This window comes from Carassius carassius, chromosome 50 (assembly GCF_963082965.1).
Source record: "Carassius carassius chromosome 50, fCarCar2.1, whole genome shotgun sequence".
NCBI classification, from domain to species: domain Eukaryota; kingdom Metazoa; phylum Chordata; class Actinopteri; order Cypriniformes; family Cyprinidae; genus Carassius; species Carassius carassius.
The window spans coordinates 11717563-11729974 of record NC_081804.1 but is presented as its reverse complement, the minus strand read 5'-3'; the positions used below and the strand labels follow the sequence as shown (position 1 = coordinate 11729974).

At 35.7% G+C, this 12412-nt stretch overlaps 1 protein-coding gene across 4 annotated transcripts in view; it reads left to right on the top strand.

Moving 5' to 3' along the window:
• The window catches only part of LOC132133532 (metabotropic glutamate receptor 8-like), a 193085-nt gene that overhangs the window by 132681 nt on the left and 47992 nt on the right, over positions 1–12412 (top strand). For all 4 annotated transcript variants that reach the window (XR_009429166.1, XM_059546397.1, XM_059546396.1 and 1 more), the window contains one exon: positions 11206–11406. Coding sequence is in view for 3 of the 4 variants with exons in the window: in XM_059546397.1 (XP_059402380.1) it covers positions 11206–11406 (201 nt within the window). In the remaining variant the exon portion in view is untranslated. The remainder of the gene's footprint in view (positions 1–11205; positions 11407–12412) is intronic.

Sequence of the window (12412 nt, the reverse complement as noted above, 5' to 3'; positions counted from 1 at the left end):
AAGAAATCAACTCACTACAACAAACTACATTCTGAAAAATCACCCTGACACCTTAGCAACCCCCTAGCAACAAAAACACTCAAAACAAACTAGTTACTGCAAAGCAACATGCTGAAAACACCCCCCTAGTAATCACTTGGCAACATATTAAAATCTGATCAAAACACCTTAACAGCTGCTAGCAACATTTTTCAAAACCCTCTGAACACCTTAATTACCGCATGGCAACAAGTAAAAACATATCCACAACACCCTAGCAACTGCATAGCAGCGAACTAAAATCTGCTCAGAATATATCTTAGCAGCTGCATTGTAACATGTTTCAACTCCCTCCAAACCCCTAAGCAACTTCATAGCAACACATTAAAAATAATTACACACAACACCCTAGCAACGAAAAATAAAACACCTTTATCATTGCGTAGCAACATGACGAAAAACACTCAGAATACCATAATAACTGCATTGCAGCATACAAAAAAAAACCCTAGCAACAGCATAGAAACCAACTAAAATCCACTTAGAACACCTTAAGAGCTGCATAACAACAAAGTCAAATGCCATAACAACAGCACAGCAACAAAATTACCTAACTACTGTAGCAACCACATGCACCAAACTAATAAAAACATCCAGAACAACCTAGTAACTGCATAGCAACATGCTGAAAACACCCCAACACCCTAGTAATAGTATAGCAACATACTAAAATCCGCTCATAACACTTTAGCAGCTGCATAGCAACATTTTTCAAACCACTCCGAACACCTTAGTGACCACATGTAAGCAAGTAAAAAATTATCCTCAACACCCTAGCAACCACATAGCAATAATAATAATAAAAATAATAATAAATACTCAAAACACATACAGTAAATGCATAGTAGCATGCTAAAAACACCCAAAATACCCTAGCAACTGCATAGCAACACACTATAAAAGCATTATAAATACCATAGCAACCACATAGCAATACCCCGACAACTACCAACAGTCTAGCATTGTAGCAGTGACTCTTGAATGGTAAAAACTGCATACAATTTAATGAGAAAATGTACCTTCCTGATTTCAGAGCACTTTTATAGTCACATACACCAAATCTCATTCCAGTTGACTCTGACCCTCCAATTAGCATTACAAATCCAACATTTCTGTGTCCTGAGAAGTACATTTTGCTGACTACAGCATCCTCCAGACAGAAAAAGTCAAAAAGTGAGGGTTCTTTCTTATTCTGTTCATATGACAAGTACTTTGGACTAAATCCCACAGAAAGATGTCAGGCAAATGAAACTGGATTCACAAAATGTGCGGCGATGGGGTCTGCTAGAGCACAGTGAAACAGCGAAATCTCTGGACTCAGCTTGCCAACTGAAGAAGGCGCATTTTGACTAGTAAGGAATTGAATTTGAAAGCGGCCTGTGTGTGTGATACTTATCTGTGGGATTGAGGCAGGCAGCGGCAGTCTGAATTGATTTTATGATCAGCCAGAGATTGAGGTTTGGTGGAACCAGTGCGGCAGCTTTATTCAGAGCCCGTCTGCAGAGTAATCAAACAGCTGACTCGGCAACACATGTGGTCAGTGTTGACCTGTGTGTTTGAAGAGCAAAGAGAGCTCCATGAATATTAAATTAACCCTGTGAAAGTACTGATATCACAGGGTTTGCTTTCACATGTTGCAGTGTGTCTGTAAGGCACACTCTTTGTCTCTTTGTATTGATGTCTGTGGTTGTGGGATACATCTAATGTGTCCTACATGTTGCATCAGACCTGGCAGGGAAGCTAATGGAGTTTGATCTTGTATTCTGTTACAATCACTTCTTACACAATGTGAGTTTTATAAATTGTGTGTGTGAATGTTTCTAACTAGTATTCCTTTTTCAGACTAAATGGATTGGCCTTTTTAAAGGAACATCCTGGGTAATGTTTTTACCGAATTCAACATGAAATCGAAATCAAACCTATGTAGTTTCTTAAAAGGGATTGTTAAAAAAGCTGTCATTATTTACTCACCAGTATGTCATGAACACAAAGAAAGATATTAAGAAAAATATCTCACTGTTGTTTTGGACACCATTGACTTTCATTGTATGGTCAAAAAGACTAAATGATTAAAAAATCATTAATGTTATCGATTATAAATTAACTGTAATTGATAACATTAAGTCATTAATATAAATGATGACAGAATTGCATAATTGTCCTTTTTGGGTTAAGCTATAACTTCAAAGGGGTCATATGATGCTGTTAAAAAGAACATTATTTGGTGTATTTGGTGTAATGAAATGTGTTTATGCGGTTTAAGGTTAAAAAAACACATTATTTCCCCACATACAATCCATTAATTCTGAAATATGGCTGAAATGATTAATCTACATTATCGGCAACGTCGACAATAAAAAATTGCAGACAAATACTTTGGTTGTTGAATAGTCATTGGATCTCATATGACCAAACATAGTTTGGTGCTGTAGCAGAAGACTGTAATTCAGCTCTCCTGGAATGAAATTCAAGAGAAGACACATATTCCGCAGCTGAACCTGATGCTGCTGAAATCAGAGTTTAAATGAATATGTGACTTTCCTTTCAATAATGAAATAAAGGCACAACAAAAAATTACAGAAGTGAGAAAACAGCAGTTAAGAAAGCATCTGATCATAGCAATGTGGATAAGTTTGCATCAGCTCTGCAACTGGCAATCCAGTCACGTAACGTTTATTTATATAGCGCTTTATACAACAGACTGATTTAAAGCGCACAGCTTTACAGTATTAAACAAGAAAAAAACAGTCTCACCGTGTCAGTTTGCATAGATTAAAGCTTGATCCAATTATTTATTTTTAATTTCTATTACACTATAAGGTGTTTTAAGAGAGCTAATGTTGGGATAAAAATTATTTATTGAAAATAAAATGTATTAGCACTTTATTTTGTTCCATATATGACTTACAAAAAGAGATGTTAAGCAGAATTATGCATCATTCAGTCAGTCAGTTACTTTTTCTTACAGTTAATTAAATGGTGAATGAGAAATCTCACTTTGTTTGCCAAATATATTTAATTTAATTGTAAAAAATTAGTGTAATTGCACGACAGTAACATAATTGTTTGACATTTGACATTCACTTCAAAGCTGAAGTGATTACCTTGTTTTATATATTAGTTAGAATATTTGTAACCCAGTATCTTAACTAATTGTAAAAGCAGAATAATAAAACAAAGTCCACTAATTAATTGAAATAGTCGATTAATTGTTGTAAGAATAATTAGATATATAATAATCAATTATAAAAATAATCATTTGTTGCAGTTTGGTCAGTTTTGGTCAGTTTGGTCAGTTTCCATCTGTTTTCCTTTAATGGATCCTAAGCCACATTGGAATTTTACTAGTGCTCACATCCAACGTTCAATAAAGTCTTATGAACTTCACAAATGTTTTTTTTGTAGATCGCTGCTCTCTCTGTAGACTTGGTGCAGCTGTTGGTTGATTGTAAATGGCAGTTGAGACTCCAGAGGGCATGTAGGTACAAAGAGTTTGTATTGTAGGGGCAGCTAACCCACATGCTTTCTTTTTCAAGTGCTCTGATGCGAATAACGCAGCAGTGGTATAAGTAGCCAGAGGCGATCACCTGAATGGATCTTCACAGGGCCCTGAGTAGGCACACGCTTACATTTGCAGGGCCAGATCTCAAAGTTAATAACACTCACATCCCCTCAGCGAAACCCCTGCCATGAAACGGGCCACTTTTTACGACTAACTTATGCACTGTGCTAGGAGTGATTATACAGGAGTGTCAACAAAACATTCACAGTATGTTCCTTATCGAATGAAGTGGAAGACCTGCTCTAAGCAAAATTATAAAAATTGATTCAGAGGTCAATCAAAGTCACAAACTTTTGGACCGAATGCTAATGTAAGACCTCCACGGGTGAAAAAGACTGTGTCTGAAGTTTGTACGTGTCTGATGGCTATGCACAAGGTAGGTGTCCTTTATACTAACTTTGTTCTCCTGTTAGGAATACCATGTTATTTGCTCGCACTATCATTTAGGTTCATCCGCGAGCATTTTTGTGTGTGCGTTTGTGCGTGGCGAATGCTCCACTCAGTTAAGAACCACTGTGCGATAATTAGTGTTCAGTGCACACTTCCACTTGAACGAGGATAAGAGGACACTGTGATCATTGTCAGACATTGGAGTTCATTGGAAAGAACACTTTCGATAATGATTTTGAATTACCTTTGTGCTCTCGCCGTTAGTGGACGCAGAGATTAAAAAAAAAACGATGCCAAGTGGAGATCCAAGTTAAAATAGACGCATGATAGAAAGACAGGGAGATAGATAGATAGATAGATAGATAGATAGATAGATAGATAGATAGATAGATAGATAGATAGATAGATAGATAGATAGATAGATAGATAGATAGATAGATAGATAGATAGATAGATAGATCAGACGGACGGACGGACGGATGATAAATAGAAGACTTAAGAGGGGATGAGAATTTAATGCTTAAAGGAATGACCCATTAACAATCTCTTGTCTCATGCTGAAAGAAAACCGCTCTCAAGTAAATTCCCTGAAATGTTTGGGATTAACATGAGAGTGTCTGGTGTAGGTAGCCTGCATAATAGTGCATATTTTTCAGCCCTCTCGTGCACCTGCATCACAGCCTTTCACTATGAGAAGGCATCTAAACGTCTGTGTTGGGTCTGAGCTCCACTTATGGTGCTCATCACTTGCCTCGACTCTAATAGCTCCAAACCATTTATGCAAGAGCGAAATGGGTGTCCACAGAAAGAATGAAAGCAAGCCAAAGATGCCTGTTAAGTGGAGGGCACTTGAAGACATTTCATAAAGTACACCTTTGTCCGTGTTTTCTTGGAAGTATAAAAATTGCATGCTTTTTGCCAAATGTCTCCGGTGAGTCATGGCAGATTTTAATGGCTAACTATTCATTCTGTTCTTTTTCGCTCATGGTACGATGAGAAACCGTATTGTTGAAGTGCGCTGTCAAATCAAGTACTTTTGATTCTGAGTGATGTAACCTGTGGAAGACATTCATATATGGACAGAATCTTTTTTAGAACCACTGTTGAGAGCATATTACCTTATAAAGCATTTATGCTAATTCAGGCCCTATGTACTTCTGTTACACATGAAGTCTTTCATTATTTTTACAGACAAGAAACACTATGTGAGTTAAAAAAAACAACTTTAGTATGTTATTTGTGTTTTCTTTGTAGCTAAATTAAAAAAATATAATAAATTATAATCTGTTTTAAATAAGACAGCCAGATTTATGACTGTATTTAGATTAATGTAGACTTGAAATAAAGATTAAAATGAATATGTGACAAAGTCCATATTGTTCAGAGGTTGCTCTTTGATAGCTCAGGAGACAGATCATTGATAGATCATTGATCCTCAGATATTTTTAATGAAATTCATTACAAAAAATAAAATATGGACACACTTGCACAAGGACTGGAACTGAGAATCACTGTTCTAGGAGAAACAAATGAGGCATCCCATTTGTGATTTATTTGATAGTTGTGTAGCAGTATACTGATAAAATTCTGGAGTATAAGTAACAAACATATTTTCAATAAAATTAATGTGGTCAGCATATCTTAGATCATTTGGCCTCAGAGGAATTAGAAAATAAATGTTTGGGTTTATGTTGAGATTCCTGGATTTTAATTGCAGACTTTGGTATCTTGTCAAATCTGAGCATAGTCTGATATGTTGTTGAGCTCTCTGGAGGACACTAGGTGAGATTATAAGGTTTCCATATGAGGTTAGCTAGAAGAAATAACTCAGTCATCTAATTTGTTATATGTTTAAAAGCTGTGTTGAAGAAGCGTAATGGTTTAAATAATATAACCATTAGAGTATCACCTCTCACCTTGTCTCATATGTTTCTCCCAAAATTCCCAAGGAGAATAGAGAATAGACTCAAATGAGACAAGAGTACAGTGTATTGTGTAGCAAAGCTTAGGTAATTTGGTCTTGAATAAATTTGAAGAGAAATGCTTGAGATTATATTGAGAAATATGATTTCATGATTTCAAACGTGCATCTAGAGGAAATAAAGGTATTTCTCTTAGAAGAAACATCTGAGGAGCAGTGAAAAGTGATTCATTTAAAAGTTGTACAGCAGTAAGTTTAAATAATTGAGCTGGTGGTAATACCAAAGATTTAGGTTTGAATCAAGACTTCCATATCCCATCATGCCCTTGAGCAAGGCACAAGCGAGTGCGGTTAATCCAGAGGGCGGCTGTGTCTGCAATTAAGGAACTGTGGGTAAGAAGTCGCAAAATGACAGGTAAATACATAAAGTTTCCATTATGCAGCACAATCATTTCACGAAAGGCTCTCATTGTAATGATTAATGTTTAAGATGATCCTAATTTGTCTTGTGCCTGTGCAGAACCTCTGTCACTAGTTAGTTCATAAAAATTGCCGAAGGGTTTCCAGATGCAATTGAAAGTTGTATTGTAGCTTAAGAAGTCAGCTACCCAACCTTCAAATGAATCCATGATCATTAAAACATTGCTGCTGCAAATTATAAGTGCCATTTGTATAGAGCGAGGTCTGATGAGTTAATCTAGTCAGGTAGCCATCACAGCTGTCTTCAATAAATGTCTTCAAGCTTAGATTTCATTAAAACTCTAAGATTTAGCATGCTACTTTTCCATCTGCCCTTATACCTTTTCCATCCTGTCAAAAAGCGGGGCAATATTACCATCGTATGCAAATACGTGGCCTGATTTACATTCCTTTTTAATTGGAAAAGAAAAAAAGGTACATATGTGGGAAAAGGAATCTTGCATCTGACTCCACTGCAGTAGAAACTGCAGTTATTCTACCGTTGAGACAACAACATAAACAGCAGCTCATATAACACATGCCCTTTAGTTGATATTCACTTCAACTTGTCATTTTTAATAAGGAAAACGAGGACGCAATCAATGGAAGTGCTCCAGCTATGAGAAGCTTTAGTTCCACTTCTTCATTACTGTGAAATGTTCAATAGATTGACACTGACAGGATTCCCAAAAACCCAATTGTCCAAGAGGCAGTTGGGTTGAAAATTAGACGATTCTGTCATGCTATGGCCCCTGTGCAGTGAGGAGTTACTTCCTCATAATGTCTTTGTCAGTTGTACTGAAGCTGTGTTGTCTATAATGACATTTTCTTCTTCCTACCTATCACTTCTACATGATAAGAAGCCATTTCTCCAGTCTTCAGTGTCACATGATGCTTCATAAATCATTCTAATATAAATTAGTAAAAAGTTTGGTGCTCATGAAACATTAATTATTATTATAAATGTTGAAATGTAATATTGTATAAACAGTGTTTTTTTTGATTAATAGAAAGCATTTGTTTGAAATATTATTTTTGTAGCATTATAAATGTCTTAAGTGTCACCTTTTGTCCATTTAATGTGGCCTTAAAATATTAATTTTGTATTTTCAATCCAATTATGTGTGAAAAATATTCTAACTTTTTATAGTCTGACAAAACAATCAAAGAGACTTTTGGTTATTTAATTGCATGGTTAGGGTAAATGCATTGCATTGTGGGATATTTCACAATCACAAAATTAGTCCAGCAGATGTCAATCAATTTTTGACATTTCATCAGCTATTGTGAAGCTTTAAAATAAGACGAACAACCGCAGCTGTAATGTTACTCTATTAATGGAAATGTATTCAAAGCTGTCAGAAGCCAAAAATGGCCTCTGAAGTTGTTCCTGTTTTTTCTTCTTCTTCTTCTTCTTCTTCTTCTTCATTAATCTCTTGATGATAAAAAAAATCTCAATAATTAATTTGACATTTATCTAATTTTCCCATCTAACAATGGCACAGCTCTATTCATATGCTGCGAAAACGCGTTATGTATTGGTCTCATCCTGGGCAAATTGAATTAGGGCCTGTAAATTAAGTTTAATTAAGATGCTGGTTTTAATAATTGGGCTTTGTGTCCTCTGCATTGCCAGTCATCACTCATTTAGACAAAAGATCCTTCCCTCTCATACCTCCAGACTTACTCAACATTTAGATCTGGGACTGATTATGAGACTAATGTGTGTTTGGACTGCATTTTATGCACAGAATGCTTGGCTTAAATGTGTGCATCAAGATTTGCCACACTGCCTTCCAAGGGCACACTTTTAAAATTGTATGGGTTTAAAAAAAATGAATATTTAACTTCAGTTTCACTGTGGATTTTTATAGTGTTGCTTAACTGTTCAAAACTCCCACAACTGTGTTGATGTTGTGCGTAGTTGCAGAGATGTTTCTAAAATGTTTCCGAATGTATTTCTGTGATGTTCTTTGTATATTCCATAGTTTTATATTGTATTATACAGTGTTGGGAAGGTTATTTTGGAAATGTAATAGGTTACAGATTACAAGTTACCTTAATTAAAATGTAATAAATAGGCTTCTGTAACTATTTTAATTACTTCATTAAAGTACTGTAATGTAGCTGATGAAATGGTATTACTTTTCAGACTTTAGCACTTCTTTTCACTTTGAGATCGTTCTGATTTTTGATTTTTAAATTTCCAGCACTGGAAGCCGTTTTTATCATGCCATGGTGGCAGCTCTCAGACAGGTTGTAGCCTATAGCTTTTGTCAGCAGTGTGAGGATTGATATAATTGGCAGACGTGGTGTGCTGCTAATTAAACCAAGAGAATCTAAAGCATCAGAATAGAACTGCTTTCCTAAACTGCCTTTAAATGGCAGGAGGCATTGTGCATCAAAACAGGGAAAGCAACAAATTAAAATTATTCAGCATATCCTAGCTTTTTAACAGAAAATATTCAGATGTTACCCCCTTTGAAATTACCATTTTCATAAGTAACTTTAATTACACAATTTTTCTCAGTAACTCTAACTGATTAGTTACATTCATGTTGTAATTAAATTACAGAACTCTGTTACATGTAACTACTGTAGTTACTCCCCAACACTGATATTATATTAGTCTATATCATACTGTATATGTCAAACCTAATTTTTTAATGGTTGTGGTGTTGTCTGCCCTAGCTTCCTCTAAATCTATTATAAAATGATGTGAAAATTTACTGTAACATTATAATAGATAATAATGATGTCCTTTAGTATACAGTGTTTAGAGTGATGAGTAATGTGTTGCTACTGTTAACAGGTGCTAGCAGTTTAATACTTAACTAAGTTAACAAAGATAAAACTACAATAGTCTATTTAGAGATGAAACTGATCTGCACTTGAAGTCCTGGACAGGTCAGTAGTTTTGCCTCACTGCTCCACTTGGGCGCTTTCCATCTACTCTCGAGTATCTCGCATTGATTACTGTGATCGAAACCATTTGGCGGAGACGTGAAGTTTGCACGAGAGCAGAAGCGTAGCGTTGCCAGTCACAACTACTATTTCATGATTTAATGGAGATTTTTGTTTTATCCAATGGCGAATTCGGAAATAATTGTTTTAGTACATTTGACAGGCAATTTTATATATATATATATATATATATATATATATATATATATATATATATATATATATATATATATATATATATATATATATCAGATAGTTTGGTTCCAAAACGGGATAAACGCCATTTAAAAAAAATATTACCAAAATTAGTATTGTATCTGGTCAGTATAGAAAAATCTTTTTTTTTTTTTTTTTTTTGCAAAATGTGATATTCCCAGAGTTATTAGGTCATGTTTTCTCCCCTTTTTTCCAAACAAACGTCAGTTTCCCTTCTCTGCAGAATACAATATACTGTATCTGCTCAACCAATCACAGCACACCACTCCATGAACGCTAGACAGTAATGAATACACCCGGCATTCTAGTTTTCCTTATATACTTTGTGCTTTTTGATAAACAAACAACGGCTGAACAATAAATCGCATGTGATTGTCATGTGCATCTCATCAGTAAAGCCGGTTCTGTGATTAGTAGTACTGGTAAATATCCATGTGCTTTCAGATGTAAACTATTCAGATGCATTTAATGCACAAAGCCGTAGATCATTGACAAGCTAAGCTATGTTGTGTTCATTAGATGAATCACATTTGATTATGAATGCGATATTACATAGCTTGTCAATGTTAGTGTATTTATTAATGCCATTTATGTATTTGTTAATACAGCACATAGAACTAGTCAACTAAATGAATGTAACGTGGCAAAGATGAATGAACTTTTGGAAGTTGAATTTAAGTAAATCTTTAAAATCAAAATCTGGATTTGAAAAGTTGCTATGTGAATTTAAAAACAGAAAATAGTGGTTTTCATCTTGCCACTTTCTTGGTAAAGAAATCATATGTTTACTGAAATTAATATATATATAAATGATGAGTTTGGTTATATCACATAGCCATGTTTAGAAGCCAAAGTTGGCTTCATTTGTGCAGTCTAGAGCCTTATTTCAAGTTCATAGTCCAGTCTTTGCTTAAGATTAAATGGTTTAATTTGTAGCATTCTCTGAAGATACTGTGTCCAAGATCACCTTAATGTGGCAGAACCTGGGAGATTTATTAAACCAACAAGACAAGTAACTGCTCCTTCTGGTGAGATAAAACTTCTGTTCAGTTTAGTTGTAGACTTCAGTCCACTACAGAGACGCAATGTATTTCATTCTCTGTAAATGAGTCTCTATAAATTTCAGCCCGACAAGTTCAATGATTGAGCAGCGCTCTACTTGGACCTTTTCATTTGCTCTCTTTTCATTGTTGCTTTACGCAGGATTTGCCATAAATGGGAAAATGGAGGTATCAACACTCCACAATTCTATGCAGTGGATTCGCACTCATGTTGTTGTTGTTGGCGTAGTTTGTTTTTGTCATTTTCTCTTGCTAACCTCAGTGGAAAGGTCACTCCATTCGGCGCTAATAAACTATCACAGAACACGGCATGAATTCATCGTCAGGCATTGAGGCATTGTGTGAATGAGTTTGGCATGCTTTGGAACGAAGAAATTGCATTGAAAAGCTTTGCAAATAAATTAAACTTGCATATAAATGAATGCCTCATCCCAGAGTCAGCCAAGATCTTGCACCAAGCCTGTCACTTGGGCATGTTTAGGGAAATAAATAAACAGGATCTCTGAATTCTTATGAGCCAGATATGAAAGCTTAAAAGTTTTACACTAGACTCATGTCTTCTTTGTTTTTTTGTTTTGTTTTATGTTTTGCAGGCTTGGAGAAGGTCGGCAGGGACTCCACTTACGAGCAAGAAGGAAAGGTGCAGTTTGTGATGGACGCAGTGTATGCCATGGCCTACGCGCTGCACCGCATGCATCGGGACCTCTGCTCGGGATATCCAGGCCTTTGTCCACGCATGAGCAACATAGATGGCAAGGAGCTGCTGGGATACATCAGAAACGTCAGCTTTAATGGTGAGAAACATCTGCTATTCTAACACATTATTCTGCTGCTCGGTTTAATTGGACTGTTGAAAAGCACACTTGAACCTCAACCCCAATTGTTTAATTGATTTGCATAATTTTGTAAAAGCCACTTTTGTTCCTAATCAGAAATGTTTGTACTTTGCCCCTGTTGTGTGAAGAGGCAAGTTTGTATACGTTTGTGTTTGTACAATGTCTTAATTAATATTTTGGATTTGATTTAAAAAATGTTAAAGTAAATTTGAAAGATAAAATAAAAATAATAAATTATATAAAATGTATAAACTTAAAAGAAGAAAAAAAACAGATTAAAAAGTTTGTTGAATTATCTAATTTGTCAGATAATAATTTATCAGAAATTTTAAACTTTGAAATCACACAGCCCTTATTGCATATGCATAATTTAAATAGTTCTTAATTATAATTTATTTATTTATTTTTATATTAATTTACTTTAAATAACCATTTTTCTGCTACTTAAAAATGTTAAAGTAAATTATAATAAAATAAAAAACACGAGAACGTGTCCCGGCAAAAGTGAACGGTTCAAGGTTGTGGCATGGGGACATAACGTCTCCGTTCCCTCCATCAGGGAACGAGGGTTACGTACGTAACCGAGACGTTCCCTATCTGTCGGTCACTACGAGTTATGTCGAACAACATATGGGGTCCTATGGAAAACGCCACAACCTGAACATCGTTACAACCCTGTGGCGCTGCAATTGTCGACAAGCCCTGGCGTGCCACAAAAGCTTCGCTAAAGGTCGTAACCTTCCCAAAGCCCCAGCGCAAATTCACTGACCTTGGTACCGAAGGGGCCAAAGGGTGAGTACATCACTGCTGGAGAAGGCCACGCTGCTGTTCCGCCCACATAAAGTTAATGGAAGGGATTTCAACCTTCAGAGAAAGATTGCTTCAAATCTTCCCTATTTGTTCTTTCAGCTGGCAAGACAATGGGTAAGCAAGCCTAGGAAAAGGTCGCTACGGAGACCACATC